General features: G+C 38.8%; 1 protein-coding gene across 1 annotated transcript; it reads right to left on the bottom strand.

Moving 5' to 3' along the window:
* Positions 1-575: 575 nt before the first annotated feature.
* Positions 576-14,122, bottom strand: LOC139728874 (F-box-like/WD repeat-containing protein TBL1XR1). Its single transcript, XM_071639812.1, has 12 exons — positions 14,011-14,122; positions 12,441-12,586; positions 11,066-11,240; positions 10,388-10,520; positions 7,179-7,320; positions 6,043-6,265; positions 4,986-5,107; positions 3,551-3,625; positions 2,915-3,027; positions 2,128-2,293; positions 1,417-1,518; positions 576-777 (listed from the first exon to the last, which is right to left on the bottom strand). Exons 1-12 carry the CDS (start codon positions 14,066-14,068, stop codon positions 751-753), a joined length of 1,482 nt encoding a protein of 493 aa, XP_071495913.1. The 5' UTR covers positions 14,069-14,122; the 3' UTR covers positions 576-750.
* Positions 14,123-17,397: the final 3,275 nt, after the last annotated feature.

Here is a 17,397-nt window from a genome sequence, read left to right as displayed (position 1 = left end):
AAGTTTCTTGGTGATTAGCAGGGCAAGCTCATCCTTCACTACTTCTCTAAGTTACTAATACATCAGTCTAAGCGAGTCTTGGTCTCGGACATCACAATGTTGTATTACACAATCAGCTCTTTCTCAATATCACATCTTGGTGCAGGCTGGTTGCGATTGTTGGAGCATAGAGTTATAATACAAGTGAGAATCAATGTAACATCCCACAGATTTTTAAACCTCTCACTCCTTGAGAATAAAGAGCAATGACCAGTGGATGTGGAGGCTCACTTTCAGCTATTAAACACTCTTTAAGGTTGCTTGAATGAAGGTACCATTGCTGTCAACTGTGCCTGCCTGTGTAATCGACAGCGTTAAACTCACTTTAACTATCTTTCTGCTGCTTAAATCACATTCTAGCCTCTTTGAATCAGATGAATTACTGTCATACATACTGACATAGGCTGGCTCAAGCACAATGACATTCCTTCCCTTGACGGGGCCTTTCTACCATAGTAAGGATGCCATATTCACATAAACTTTACAGATCAATCCTAGCATTTAAAGGGTAGTAGCCATAAAACGAGGGGCTCCTTGAATCGGAACAAGGAACTCAGCAGCAACACTGGTAGCCCCTGTAACCAACTCTAGCCAATTTGAAGAAATATGCGTTGTCCATTTTGGTGTTTGATTCACAAAACACACACACACACATACACACACATTTCTCTGGTTTCTATACAAGATGTCCTAGCTATCCAAGGAGCTCCCTCATTTTCGCAGGTCGAGAACAAACACCTGTGAGGAAAAAACAAAACAAAAACAGAGAGCATAAGGTTGCAGTAAGAGATGTGAACATCATGGTGTACTCAAAATAGTAATAATTCTGAATTCGTATAAAATGTACACTAATAATATGGTGTTTAACACCCAGGTGCACATAAACCCAAACAAATGGAAATACAGTTCTATGCTAGCGAAGCGATACCATCCAGGGCAGTGAGATTGCAAAGGTCTGTTTTGGACTTTTAAAGCATATACAAAAGAAGCATTTCAAAGCAAATACTGTTGTGTTTACAATACAGGACTACATAGTTCTGAAATGCACATTGGATGTCACATGTAACAACAGTGACCTCTTGGGTAGAAATAAAACAAATGATGAGCACTTGTATGTCATATTTCCCCCTCAGCTTTCTAAAGATCTGCACTGAATGTTAGAACACTGAAGAAGTCTCGGGATTACATGCCTCATGATTCCTATATTTTGAATATGATGTCATTTAACCACAGAATGATATCATGAGCAATAAGCAAACAGAGCTTTAAAACTAATATAGACTACTGCAAAAATACTACAGTCCATGTTTGAGGATATTTTCACAGACTCTACAGAGTAACCCTGGTATGAAATGTATAACTGGCTGAAAAACTCACTGATCCATCTGATGCGCTAGCTCCAACCTTGTCTCCCGTGTGATTCCAGCACACTTCAAAGATGCCGCCTGTACCTCGATAACTGTGCACAAGACTCCCAGTCTGAAGTGGAAGGTATGACAATATAATGATGACTATAATTGCAAGATATTATTGATAACATTTGGGATGGCCAACCTCTGCACAAACAAAAACAAAACACCATAAGGATGCACACTTAACATATTCTGATGACAACAATAAATACCAGGCACATATTTTGTCTCAAATATCATGGGAAAACTGAACTGAATACATGCACCTTATCAAATTTCATATATACAAAAGACATACTTTTCATTCCAATATCATGTTTTCTTATTTTGGAAGAAGTAGAACAGAGCCTGATATGTTCATTATATTTCTTGCCTATACCTATGACTTTTTCTGTCATGCTAACAAAAAGATCTAATCAATTCCTTAAAAAAAAACAAGGACACAGAAGAGAGGAGCAAATTTGTAGAAAATGAAAATCATTTTACTCAACTGAACATGAAAACAAGCATTAGCGCCATCCATCTTAATAAAGTGCACTGTAAACAACACGAGGATCAGTCTCATTTCACCTGTCCCTGTAATTCAATCAATTCAAGCTCGTAGAAACCTCCAAATGAAGTGCTGTGTATAGCTTACTTTTCAATACCAGTAATGACTATCATCACATGGACTCACCTGCGTCGACCATATATGGACACATTTGTCGAAGGAGCCACTGGCAAGGTACTTTCCTGAGGGGCTGAAGGCCACGCTGTAGACCGGCTCTTGGTGCTTTGTCAGCGTGTGGATACAGATGCCTCTCTCAACATCCCAGAGGCGCACCGTTGAGTCAAAAGATGCACTGAGGGGGGAGAGGGATTTTAAAAGGAAGGGGAGTAGAGAGATAGAATTAGGATCAGCCCTCACTATTATCAAACTGCTATAGGAAACTGTTGCATGTACATGTAAACAAAATAAAGCTTAGGAGTGGAGAGTGAGGAATTTTCTGTTTGAGGCAAAGTTTAAAAGTAAAGAAATTTGGGGCAAGGAAAAACTTATCTTTCATATAAGCTTAAATGTTGAATACTGCCACTACGCTGACATTTGAATATGATCACTGAAATGACACTTGTCAAAACTGTCCGCTCATAATCTATGTTATCTATGAATGAAATATCTGTGAATAAACCCAAATGATGTCTTCAGCTTTTAAGAAAATCTTTACTAAGATATTCATGCCAAGAGACATTATCCCATGCAATTTTTATTGCTGCTTATTTCTTCAACTAAAAACCTGACCATTCTCAATATATCTTGCACTTTTGGGACAAGTATCTTTGTATCATTTGACTTTATGCAAAGAAGGAAGTAACTCTTGAAAAGAATCTCAAACAATCCACAAAAGTTTGGGAGGGATAGTGAGATAAACTTCACTGATGCACACTGAGAGTTGGAAGGTTGGACCATTATTCTCTCTCCTTACCTTGCCAGCATGAGGGGTGTGTTGACATTCTTTGGACTCCACTTGATGGTGTAAATCTCTTTGCTATGGGCTTGGAGGTCATGCACACACGTGTCTTGCTTCATGGACCAGATCTACAAGAAAACAAGTCATGTGATGTGATTTAACAATCTCTGGACAACACAAGCAACCCTGCTGTTGCTGGCACTAAGGAGGGCAGCAGGACACCATTCAGTCCATGCAACAACGACAACATCCACTTACACCAGTAGCTGCAGCAACATTTATACTCATGCCTAAAAATGCACACAATATTTGTCAAGACAAGATGACTGGATATTAAACCCGTATTCAGTTCAGCTGCACCTCAACTTTTGACTTTCACTCCTATCATTCTACGACCATTTCATGCATATCATTGTCTATTTATTTCTACTATTCTCACCATCTGACTTGAGGTATGTCAAGTTCCCTGAAAACTGTCATACAAAAGCCTTTCAAAATCAATTCTATGAGAAAATGAAAATGAGTTGCTAAATTATGTACCATTTGTATCTTACTCCTTATACAGAAGCTCTATCACACAAAGCTATTGATACCAAGAAATAAGAAAAGAAACAGGTGATGGGTGGAATCAGAGGGGCCTGTAATACTAACCTTGAGGGTCATATCATCTGAACATGAGGCAAGCATCTCCCCTGATGGGTCCCACTTGATGGCATTCACCTCATTCTGGTAAGAAAGGCAAGGGACAATGACTCTGACATGATATGTGACACCCATGGCAGTTTATGATCACCAAACTCTCTGCTTTATTCACACAGAATTCTGCAGTTTCCATACAGGCAGCTCTGGCTTTCAAACTTTGAAACATGCTACGACTCAGCATTATATTCATCACATTCCCCTAGCCTTTATCTCTACAATAGGGCTGGTGACCTCTGAAAATCTTGAAATATTCTGATGCACAGCAAAAAACATAATGCTAATTATATGATCATTTGGTTCAAAAGTGGGGGAAAAAAACTGCCAATTACAGTGTACTCCCGATAGGTATAGAAGTCTTCGGGACTGGTGGTTTTCTATCGTTATATCAAAATTTGTAGTAACCTAACAGTCAAGTGTATAAAGATATATAGATGATAATTTTGGGACCTGGGCCCCGTTTCATAAAAAGTTGATATGATAGCAACTCTTGCTAGAATGGCAATTGTCATGGTAACGATGAGTATCCAGCTTCCTGATTGGCTGTAGCTATTGGAAGTTGCCATTCCAGCAAGAGTTGCCATCCTAACATCTTTTATGAAACGGGGCCCTGAAGTTTGATTTCTTTGTAATGAGAATTTCAGTATATAAGTATGTTCCTTAGAACAGGAGTGCACTGTACTATACATGCTAAATCAAATTTCACAAAATAGAAATCAATTAAAAGAATTACATTTTCTTGCAATAAATGATGAAGAAACAATTTACTATTTTTAACATTTTAAAAGCATAGTAGCGGACAACACTCCTTGTCATGTCCTTGAAACCATCTCTCACTGCTTCTTGCATAGACACATCACAAGAGCACATCAGGCAGTCATTCATCATCATACTACATCTCACACGATTGGAAGGTATATTGGTTTTACATGTCCAGCTTCTTCAGTCAGCCAAACACACATAGGCCCTATGATTTCATATCAACACCAACAGAATAGCATGCACATTATTCTAAACATGCATGCATATCAGCTTAAGTGCCTCTTGTCATACAAAACAAAAACCAAAAAAAAATGTGTAGGATCTTAAAAATAATAACGACTTCAGAGAGGTCAACAAAATTGTGTTCGACAATCGTACTAACCTTCTCCCCCACCCAGATTTACAAACCCCCTCCCTATCCAGCCTTACCAACCGCAACCCAGCTTTACCCTTCCCCACTCTGCCTTACAAACCCCCTTCCCACCAAGCCTTAGAAACACAAACACACACTCGCTGTATTACGGGTTATTACCCTGAACTCATCTCACAATCATGCCTCACACAGAAATATGACTGGCTTGCATGAATTAAGTGGCTTATAATCTAAAGACAATAAGTGGCTTACCGAGTGTCCTTGGAATGTCTTGATGGGCTTGTCACTGCCAAGCTTGCTTACATGTATACTCTGGTCTGTTGAACACGAAGCAAATGTAGTGTTCGTTTGCCAGTCAACGTCTAGTGCTGGGGCTGGGGTAAAAAAGGCAAAACAAAACAAATCCAACGTTCACTCATGGCTAATGAAACGAGCAAATACATTAAGAATTAAAAGTACGGTCATAGTTCAAACAGACTATATGGTGCTGCCAACTGAGGCACCAACTGACCAAGGTTAACCTAAGCACATCATTATAAGCACCTCAAGTGGTCAATCAGAAGAAAAGACCCATGGAGAAAGTCAAATGGCTTAAAAAGAGATCAGGGAATAAGCTTTTATCTTCCCCAATTTCAATTACCACAGGCTTTCATTATTTGCATTCAACCAGAACTACTGGGAATGAGAGAAGGGAGTTAGATTTCATTAAAGATATTTCTGATTTTCATGACAGATTACAGTCAAATGACCTTTCTCTGCATTCACACTTGTCTCAGAAGAGGAAGTCAGCAGCTAGGTGTGTTTTGTTTTCTTTGTTGTTAATGGCTGATTGTTCCAACCATTGCAAAACAGAACTGTATTGAAGGCATGAACTATACCAATATTACTTCACTAATTCAGACTTGTTCATCTCTCCCAACAAAGTATGGTGGGACAGTTCAGGCTGAAAGAGGAGATCAACAGGTCATCATGGGGTGATTGATTCAATATAAAACAATGGGCTGGGGAGAAGTGAACTTCCCTCCATATTGTATGCATGCACATACAGTATGTGATGTTTATCAGCATAACCATACAGGCACGTAGCTATGCCCTCAAAGCCATCAGAAAAAACATATCTTGGGGGGAGGCTTTCGTTTCAAGCACTAAAAAACAACAACAACAAAAAACAAGATATTGGAGGACATACGTAATCATTGCAATGTTTTTTCCTACACTCAGAGACAAGCGTGAACTAGGGGATATTTCCCTTACTACTCAGATAGCACAGTATACTACCACTAGCTAGAGAAGGGTATGGTCAACTTACCAACATGGAAGGGAAATTGCTGCTTGCATTCGCCTGTCTGTGCATCCCAGATGATGGTGGTCTTGTCTACCCCTGCACTAAGAATGTAGTTGCCGTCTTTGTTCCACTTGAGCGCAAAGATGGGACCCTTGTGCTGGCCTAGTGTGCTGACAAGTCGACCATCTGTTGACCATATCCTTGCATAGCCATCGTAGGAGCCAGTAGCTAAGAGACTTCCACCACACTACATAACACAAGTAACATCAGATAAATTTCATAGCTTCCAATGAATATGTGGTATTCAGTCACTGAGGCATATTCATTAAAGTGGATTTATACATCTCATAGTTATCTTATCCTGGGCAGTACTAGTGAGAAAGACAATTATGATCACCGTCACATTTTATGAAAAGGTTTAAAATGATAGTAGTAGTAGGAAAAGTATTTCAAGTAGTTAGTTGTAGTAGCAGAAGTGACAATTTGTTATTGTTGTTGTAAGTAGTAGTAGATGTACATCCATGCCTTTAATGACTTCATGATTATGAAGCGAATTTACCCCTCTACGCAATAAGCTGCAATATGTGTCAACAGTATGGGCAGGGTAATAAGAAAACTTGATGAACCATTCTACACCATGTTCACATTAGCTTAAATAGAGTCATGAGTATGGTAGCGGTTTCACTCAGATTTGGACCTAAAATAAGAAGTTACATATTACTATGTTTGCATAAAACAGTGATATTAGTAGAAAGTGACCACATGAATTAGAGGTGACAATGTCATGTTCTCATGAGTCTCTCATTGATCTACACATGAATCTTCATTAAATCTCCCATTGCGGAAGGCTTTTTATTGTGTTTAGTTCTTGTTTTTACTTTAATTTTTTTTTTTTTTGGGGGGGGGGAGGGGGAGGTTAAATGAAGTGACAAAGAAAAGTTCTCTTCAAACTCTCTTCAAACTCTTCAAAAATTTTCCCTTCAAATTTTTTTTTCAAACCTTTTTCACAAAATTTTGGGAATGACTTGGCCATGATAGCTAATATAACTGCATCTACCAAAGTAAACCCTAACATGGAGTGGAAATGCACTTTTGTATTGGATTTTGCTTTTCAGGATTTCACAAGGAAAATATGGCCAACTCAATATCCTGGCACTCACATTCCAATCTAGCGATGTGACATCCTTGTTGCTAGGGACATCTTGGCCACCTTCCCTGATACAATGTCTGAGGATAAGTTGATTCTGTGATGATGTCTGCTGCTCTCCAAGATTCCATATCCTAGCTGTAGAATCACCTGACCTGTAAGGAGGCCATAGTTGGCAAGCAAAGTACACTCAGTATTACAATTAGTGCTCAGAGGGATATGCCATTCTGAAAACTGAGAAGCAGCTTCAATTCACTAATTTGGGTTCACAGCTGATGTACTTAGAATAGACAAGTTTACTGAAACAATTCGATTTTATACCACCTACACAATAAATGTTGTTTATAAAAAAAACAAAAAAACAAAAAACAGAAGCTTGTCAAAGGTTTGCTTGATATTCCAAAAGCTAATGCAGGGTAAATTAAGTTAATGACAAGTACTGCCAGGTGTTGAGTACTGTTGTAGCAGCAAGTGACATGAGCAGCTTTATAGGTCTTCGGCAGGAAAAAAACTAGAAATGTCGCTACAGCGACTGGTTATACCCCCGCCAAACAACATTTCATAAGCTTTGGTCAAAACAACATTTCATAAGCTTTGGTCAAAAAACTGAGGAAGTAGTTAAATCCGCAAGATCTTTCCTTGATCTTCTGCCATTAATATGCCGTTACCATGGCAACGTACTTTCGGGTACTGTCGAAAAATGCGTCTTGCACATCTACAACCAAAGGCACACATCTGTACCAAGTTTCATGGAAATTGGGCAAAAACTGAGAAAGTAGTTTGCAACACAAAATTTTCCATCATTTTGGCTCATAATATGTGAGCTGTTACCATGGCAACATACTTTTTGTCACTGTCAAGAAATGTGTCATGCTGACCTATATCCTAAGACAAACATTCATTAGAATTCCATGAGAATTGGAAGAACACTGATGAAGCAGTTTTGCCATGAAGCATTTTGCCCTATATTTTACCAATAACATGCCGTTACCATGGCAACGCACTTTTTGCCACTGCGGAAATATGTGTCTTACACATTAACATATTCAGATGAACATCTGTACCTAATTTCATAAAAATTGATCAAAAACTGTGGGAGGAGTTCGCGACGCAAGATTTGTACCCATTTTTGCCCATAATATGCCGTTACCATGGCAACGTACTTTTGGGTACTGTCAAAAAATACGTCTTGCACATCTACAACCCAAGGCACACATCTGTGCCAAGTTTTATGGGAATCGGTTGAAAACTGAGGAAGTAGTTCGCGACGCAAGATTTGCAACGGACCGACCGCCCGACCGCCCGACCGACCGCCCGACCGCCCGACCGCCCGCTGATTCCTATATACCCCATTCAAGCTTCGTTTGGCGGGGGTATAAAAAAGTAAAAAAGAAAGGAAAGGAGAACCCTAATCTTTGAGCTTTTAACCCTAACTAGGCTGGGGGGGCCCTCCGAGGCCTCCCCCCTCGACGTTTCGCATGATGTATCGCTATCGCGAGGAGCTATCGCCGCGACATTTCATGACTTTTTTCTTTCGAGTTTTCCGCATCTTTTGACACCAAATTTGCAATGCCCGGGCGCGCAATTCCGAAGTTGCGCATAGATATGCACGTACATGTCAGACCAAAAATTGCTCAAAAACATGAATTCGTGTACAATTTCAATGCAAACTGTGTTTACAGGCAAATTTCATAAAAGCATGATTATTTTGGGGTTTTATTGATTAAAATCAATTAATAACATATTTTCTTGTTCGGAACAATGTGGCGGACAAATTTCATCGAAAAAACAATGAAAAACATGAAGTCGAAAAAACAAAGAAATACGTAAGAAATTAAAAAAACAATAAAATACTTACGAAATTTTTTCTGATTGCGCAATTTTTTTTCTCTTACATTTGCCAAGGACACTGAAAAGACTATTTATACAACTAGATATATCGCTACGGCTGCTGATATGCCTCCGCCATAATGCATGGTTCTCCTAATAGGTCTATAGTACAATGTCTTGACAATGTGTGATGACAGTTTCACACAATTGGCAAAATATCAAAATGACAGGTTTGACACAAATGTGCTGAATGTTCACTTTTCCTAGAACTAGGTTCAGTTGGATGAATGATTAAAATGTCAGAGTGCAGGTATTTGGGGAACTGATGATTTTTACTTGACTTTTGACCCTTTTATAAGTTTATGCATTGAGTAATTTTCAAGGTATTGAGAAAAAGTATAATTTCAGTATCAAATGGGAAAATAGCATTATCTAAACCTGGCCTTTGACCTTTGACCTTTGACCTCACAGTTCCAAAGAGAATCACTGTTAGGTTGAACATGCATAAATATGTAAGTTTCATGATGATACCTTGAGTTACTTTCGAGATATGGAGGAAAAAGTGCAATTTAGCACTTTCACTTGACCTTTTACCTTTTGACCTTTGTCCTTTTGGCAAGAAACTTCCCCAAAAATATATATTGGGTAATACATGCCATACATCAAGTTTAAAAAAAAAAAACCTTCAGGCATATATTGCATTTTAAGGAAAGTAGTGATATTTTGAGGAGTTGACCTTGACCTTTGACCCCCTGACCTTTGACCCATGACCCCCAACTTCCCTAGATAATCACTGCCCATCGGTACAAGCATATATACTTAGTTCCATGAAGATACCTCGAACCATTTGTGAGATATGGAGAAAAACATGAAATTTCAAAATTTTTTTCACAAAAATAACCTGTGACCTTTGACCCTGTGACCCTATAATCCACACAAAGTATTATCCCCCAAGGATATACCCTCATACCAAGTTTGATGTAAAACCACCACACGGTTCTTGAGATATCGACAAAAACAAAACGGGACGGACGGACGTACGGACGTACGTACGGACGGACGGACGGACGGACGGACGGACGGACGGACGGACGGACGGACGGACGACCCGAAAACATAATGCCTCCGGCCACTTCGTTGCGGAGGCATAAAAATGTGCCTGTTTTGAGCTTTATTTAGGGATTTATACCAAATTGTTTGATTTCATGTATCATTATGCAAAAATTAGCATAATTTAGTGGAAATGATAATATTTGAAAAAATTAACTTCATGGTACTTTAGATTACATCATAGGCAATGTGTGTGCCAATTTTCGTCGCAGTCGCGCGGACGACGGCCGAGATCTGGAGGGGGGGCCTGGGAGTAGTCTTAAATGACTACTGAGTGCCTACCCTGATGCTAGTAGATCTGATCGGGGATTCCAGGCACAGCTGAAGACTTCAGACTCATGCCCTCGTAGGATGGTTGCCTTGTTTGGAGGGATTTCGATTCCTCCATCAATCTCCATAGACTCAGAATGCATTGCTATTTGGGAAAAACAAAAAATGAAGACTCACTAAAAGTTAATTCTTGCACTGGCTGACATCGCTGCAGTCCATGTGATGAATGTGAATAGACAGCCCTGCACAAAAACAACTGAATCAAAACACTGATTCATTCTACACAGACCTGGAAATTCAAAATTCACTGTAGGATTTCAATTCCAGACACACGATTCATTAAATATGGGTATTGAAACATAGCACAAATTTCACTGGAAAGCAAAAATTCTTATGATGCAACCAAATTCATTCCATTACTTGCATTTTTAAATGTTCCTGAAAGGTATGCATCAATTTTGGCAGCTTTGAGATTTTCAGCTTTAAATATCAGCAGGCCTAGAGATTTTATATGTATCAAATAAAAGTCAACTATATTACCTTTATCATCATATCCTTGACCATTTTGCAGGGAGAAAAGAAAAAAGACAAAAAACACGAAAGTCACAGAACATCTTAACAATCTATGGTAGACTTGATTTTTCTGTCACTTACCACACCCTTCAGAGCATATCACATTACTGTATTTACCTTGAATTAACGTTACTGCAGGATCATCCCCATTACTCCCTTCCACCTTGCCATTGTTCTGTCCGTTGGCTGCTACCTGCCTCAATTCAGATTTCCTTGTGGAAATAACATCAGGCATGACAGCATCAATAAGGGACAGCGAATCCAGCGCCCTGCTATCTACTACTGTGCCATCCTGCAAGTACCGGAAAAAACAGTCACATTAGTGTCATTAGAAGATTAATGGTAGAAAGTACAACACATAAATCAGTCTTTCTTTGTGAGACAGTCAACCTGTCTGGCACATTAACCCCAGACCATTTGCTCTTTTCAGGCTGTGCATCATCAGCAAATTGCAAAACAAAAACAAACAAACAAACAAAAACAAAACATGCATTTACTTTGCTGAGAAGAAAACCAGAAACAAATCAAATAGTTCTTATGAAATATAGATACAGATACAATGAATATCAAATGACTCAATCACTAAGGATGCGTTCGAGCGCTCTCCTAAAGCGAACCGTACCGTACCGTATCCGCGCCAGAGGAGCGCTCGAACGCTCCTAAAGTGTACCGTACTGTACTGAGCCAAAAGAGGGCCACTTCCCGATGTGCTCCAAAAGCGTACCAAAAGTTTGCTGTAAAGCATGCACGTATCATGCACATGTAACATCACAACGCAAAGACATCATTCTCTTCGTTCGGGATGGCTGTAAGTAGTTCAAGTGCCAGGTGAATGATATTCTTGCTACGAAAATGTGTGACCCTTTCTAAAAATAACTTGTGAGGTATGCTTTCTTGACAGAGCGCTCGAACGCTTCAAATCTGGCACAGTTCGGTGAGGTACACTTTGGTTCGCTTTAGAGCACTCGAAGGCACCCTTTAACAGCGCCAACAGTTAATAATCATGCCTACCACACATATGAACCCCAAAACCACGTCCTACAATCTATTAGTATCTCACCTTCAAAGGAGAAACCTTCCAATAACATATATTTGATACATGTTTTGCTAGAATACCAAATAAAGTCATACTATTGTATTCTTTCTGTCTGTCACATTTACAGTTGTCATTATTCACCACAAAACTGAAGTATTTCACCATATCCTTTCACTTGGCATGTTGCTCTTCATTCACCTACTGTAGCATAGGTCACAAAAATGTGTATCTCACCTCCGCAGCAAATTCATTTGGTTTTCTAAGTTTATGTTATATAGCATAGCAACTGTCTGCATTTGACTATTTGCAATCTTTTATGCATGTAGGATAAGCAACATCGACATACCATGACACACTCTTATCAGTTATCAAGACACAAAACAATATACCGGTACATGATTTACATATAACGTACGAAGACATGGCATCATCTGACGGACCCACAGTGATTCCTACCTCATTGATACTGACTTCTGCCTCCACATACTGTAGACCTTTCTGTATGATAGAAATTAGGGCTGCTGGTGGAACTAATGCCCCATTGATGTTAGACTGGCTTATGTGACTCTCAATCCCAAATGTGAATGCTGAATGGGAAAAACCTGCAGGGAAAAAAAAAGGAAGAAATCGATGAATAATAACATCAGTACTTTCTCCTAAAGATATGGGAATCTATCTAAAGTGGAAAAGTCATATGATCATACCATTCTAAATAAGTACATGCACTAAATTGTAGCTCAGAAAATGACTGAACAACAAGAAACCATTGCAACTGATTAATAACAAGTAATCAAATGAGCTACTTGTACATACTCCCTACGGAGAGAAGGTGATGAATGAAAGATGCAAACCTTAGAAGTAAAATACAACAGAAGTGAGTGGATAAAATGTAATCAGCTTTTAAAAATGTATAAATGCAATAAAGTCAAGAACTTTGTTAAACTAGCAAAACTACAATGAGCTACTAAAATCAAAATACCCCAAAATTGTTTTTTGTTTTCCTTCAATTCATACACTATAATTGCACAAATGCTGAGTGTGGAAAACAATTACAAGCTCAATATTTCAGTGTCTCTTTTTTTCATTAAACCAACAACAACAACAACAACAACAAATTTTCAGGCCAGACAAACCCTCTTGTGCAATACCATATCAACTCAACCTGTATTATGAGTAGAATACAATGTGTCAAACCAACTACAGGAACCACTCACAGAGCAAACAACATGCTGTAATGGCAGGAATTAGTGTCTTCCTTTTGTTTTGAAATCAAACACTTATTGTACATTGTATGATGTATCTACTGTAGGAAGTTACAACGGCTAGATGTGAAAAAGCCATAAACTGTGACTACATGTATCAGTCAGCATGTTACAGCAGTCATCCTGACAAGGTGTCTGGGGTGCAGCTTATAATCATTCTCAATATAACCCCTCCATTTCGTATCTCCACATGACATGTTCTTTCAAGATTTCCTCCAAGGACATTTTTTTTCTTCAGAAATCAACTCGAGATGAATCAGCTCAGAAGATATTACTCAAAATGTGTAAAGCCACTTTATGATTTATGTCAATGTCGCTATCAGAAAATCTCACAGATGAAATGGTACATTGTAGCAATAATGCATCAAAATCTTGTTAGAAAGAACTAAAGGAATTTTCAAGTTTCACCTCTTTTTATTACAAAGATTCTGTAGATGATGTCCAAACCTCACAAGTAGTCCCTGCTAAATCATATCTGAGATGCTCCCTCTTTATCAAAAAAAATAAATAAATCACTAGTAACATAGTAAAAAAAAAGTAAAAAAATATCCATCGCATCCACAGTAGTTTAGCAGTGACTTCTTTGGTAGATGGGACTGCAATGTACTCTCATACTCCTTTCATCATCATAATGTGGACAATGACTATCCAACTGAGTTAATGTCATCATCTTTAGCACTTGTATCATCCACTTCTACAATAATTATCTAAAAAGGGGTTACATTTGAAGATGGAGTACCAGTAGTCTTTTTTGGCAGACTCACCTGATTCTTGCAGGTATCTGTACACCAGAAAGTTGACTTCATCACTGCTTATGCTCATAATGGCATATCAAGTATTGCCAGCTGGGTGCAGTTGGGACTTTCAGGATTTGTGCTAGGGAGCGAGGCACTCAATGAGTAAACGAGGACTCTACCCGATGGAGATCACTGACATGAAAAACAAAGAGATTGCTATCAGTCAATGGAATGAGATTTGTGTGCTTCAACTTAACACACACATCATTACCACGTGTGTTATTCTCTACCTGAGATGTGAAAATGACATCATATAACTTCACAATCATCTTGCAAGTACCTAAGTTTATTTCATGAGTTCTAAATAGCAAAAAAGGGCAACATGATCATAAAGTTTCCACTGCAAACTTTCCAACACAGCATATCGGTAATCATCATACATCATCCATTCTCCGCCTTGTTATCTTTAATCCTAATCATCAATGTTTCACAAATAAACACTCACATATTAGAATTAAAAGGTTGCAATAATACGTTTCAGCAGAAAAAAAAAGAAGACAAATCAAAACCTTCACCTACACCTGTATTCCTTACAATAATATACGTGTTGAAAACTTGTGGGGTACGGGGAAAGCCTTCATACAATAAATACATAGTATTAGAAGGTATAAACTATTTGCTGTGTGTACATGCATATATGATCACTGATCACCGCAGAGAACCAGTAAATTAGAAGGTAAAAGGGCCAAGGGAGGGCCACTATCAAATTCACATAAATTTTGAACAGTTGGGAATTTTACTAAAACATCTAAATTAGAGCAAAGTGATCTCATTGTAGATATGTTTATTGAAGTGATGCCTGGCGGAGGTGCATGTTCTACTGCAATTAGCCAACGTTCCACAGCAAATGTAATGAATTATCAGGGTATATCAGAGGCCCAGTTGTTAGAAACTTGACAATTATTGTATTGCAATGACCCACATTTGTAGAGTTTCACATCAAACAAAAGTACAGTATCGCCTGCACAGAGCAACTTTGCATTCGAGCAGAATAAAACGTATTATGCTGCATTTTATTCATGAATACCGTACTGCTTTTGATAATGATAGTTGCAATCAAAATCAAATGCAAGTCCTTTCAGTAATGGACTTGCGTTCGATTTTGCAGATTCTTGTTTGATTTTTCAAGTTGCATTTAAATGCAGTTTCTGAAGTCGGAGCGCAGGAAAGTTAGTTGTGTGCACTGCCAGCTTTCCATCAGAGTGGCTGGATAATTTTTTGCAATTGCAAAATCTGCAATTTTTGTAATGTCATAGGCATAACATTAGGCATATGGAAAAATTTATCAGAGATGCCAAGTTCAATAAAAAATTATGAGTGAGATTTTTATGACTCGGCGTCTCGGCGCTCGCGCGCATGCCCACGCGACAAGGGGGGTGTCCCCCTCCCATGGTAGGGAGCTTTTTTAAATTATTAGCTCTTAATGATGCGATCTGGTGCATACTTAAGTGACTATTTTTTACTAATTTTGAAAGGCAAAAGGGAAATATAACTTCAATTGCAACTATCACTTTAATCCTTTGAGCTATGCTCCTTATTTTTGGCCCAAATTGCAGACTTCACCAGATGCGTGAGAAAAATGGTTGCCATGCGTGAGATCGTGAGACAGACCCTAAATGCTTGAGTCTCACGCAGAATGCGTGAGACTTGGTAGCTCTGATTTATGGCAATATTTTCTTATTGATGGCCAAAGTTTGTTCACAACATTATATTGTTGAGAAGCTGAAAAATGTCAGAATACATTTCTGTAACTTCAAATATCAATGAGTCTCGCTGCAAGGTCATAACAGTGCATGGCCCCTTAACCCCAGCCCAGGGAGGTGTTTCACAAAGAATTTAAATCGAACTTAAAATTTAAGATTGACTAAAAATTATGGTAGGTACAACGTGTACCTACCAGGTACATTCCATGTGTCTTTCCAATGTTGCTCAACTTTCTAATGAAAATCAAGATTTTGCAGACTTTTTCATGTAACGTTATGCCCTAGTCGTTGATAATACAAGATAATAAATAACAGAATTATTCTGTAAACAGACTATATTTATAGTCTACTCGATTTGAAGTGGATGGTGATCGAGTAGCTAATGAAATTGAACAGGGAAGCCAGTGCAGTGGCTATTGAAAACTGCGATCAGCAGCCCCAAACGCTTAGCATATGGGGGGTGTTTATGCTACGCGTTTGGGGCTGCTGGTCGTAGTTGCAAAGCAGTGGCATACCATAATTTTTAGTCAATCTTAAATTAAGTTCTACTTCGTGAAACACCCCCTTGTTGGATTGCCTAGTATTAGTAGGGGGGGGGGGGGGTTAGCAGATTGATTGATTATTGATTGTTATCTTCTAACGTTAGCAGATTCTTCACTGTCTTTAGAGTGACTTACGTACCAAATGCTAGTTAATTAGAATGTCTAACCTTACTTGGTTATCGCTTGAAATGGAACTTCCTAGTGGAAGGGGAAGTGGAATACAATTAGAATTACAAATTTCACTCCTTTCAGTTTCAGATTAATTTTCCATTCTCAAACGTGCCAATGCCAATGAGAGCTATTTTCCCATTATCTTGCATGTGCAATCCAATGAGATATTGTAATCACAAGTGACCTCCTTCATTGTTGATTATACTCATCCATGATTTATTACACCTCCATCCATTGAGAGTTAATATTCGGGAAAGGCTTTCGACGAAGACTACGCACGTGTTCACATTGGCTACGTTCAATTTCCGAGAAAGATGCAATCGCGAACACGCACACACGAAAAACACACATGAATCGATTACCAACTTTCCTCAGTGTGAACAAAGCACACTCCCGGATTCACTCTGAGCCGCGACAACGCTTCCATACACTCATCAAAAACACGAAGAAACGTACGCCTCTACGAGTACGGAACAGAGCAGCGCGGGCTAGAACACACGCACCGATACGCTGCAGCGCAACACAGACGTGGTGCGTTGCGAAAGAAATGATACTCACAAATTATAACTCGATGAACCAGCTCAAATTTTGATGAATTTGCAAATTTTCCACTCCAGTTTATTCTTGAATATATGAAAAATCATATGGCACGGTATACCGCTCTCAAATATGCCATGTTATCACGCAATTTCGATGCAATTTACTTCTATTCTGCCACTTTCAAACCACACAAAATGGCGCCTCAGATCGTAATAGCAGGACAGGCTATAAACAATATAGTCCCCGATATACAATATTTTACCTTTGCACGACTGAACTTTCCATGAGATGAATTCTACATCATTTGACCATTATGTAATCGAAAACTACTGAATTCCTGCTTTAATGGGGTACTTTTTGATGGAATTCACTTCGGTTGAAATGTTTGACGCGGAGTA

Source organism: Diadema antillarum, unplaced genomic scaffold (genome assembly GCF_040938485.1).
Source record: "Diadema antillarum isolate AM-2024a unplaced genomic scaffold, OU_Dant_1.0 scf00000020, whole genome shotgun sequence".
In the NCBI taxonomy this organism is placed as follows: Eukaryota; Metazoa; Echinodermata; class Echinoidea; order Diadematoida; family Diadematidae; genus Diadema; species Diadema antillarum.
The sequence above is the reverse complement of the archived record's forward strand: the minus strand, read 5'-3'. Positions and strand labels throughout refer to the sequence as shown.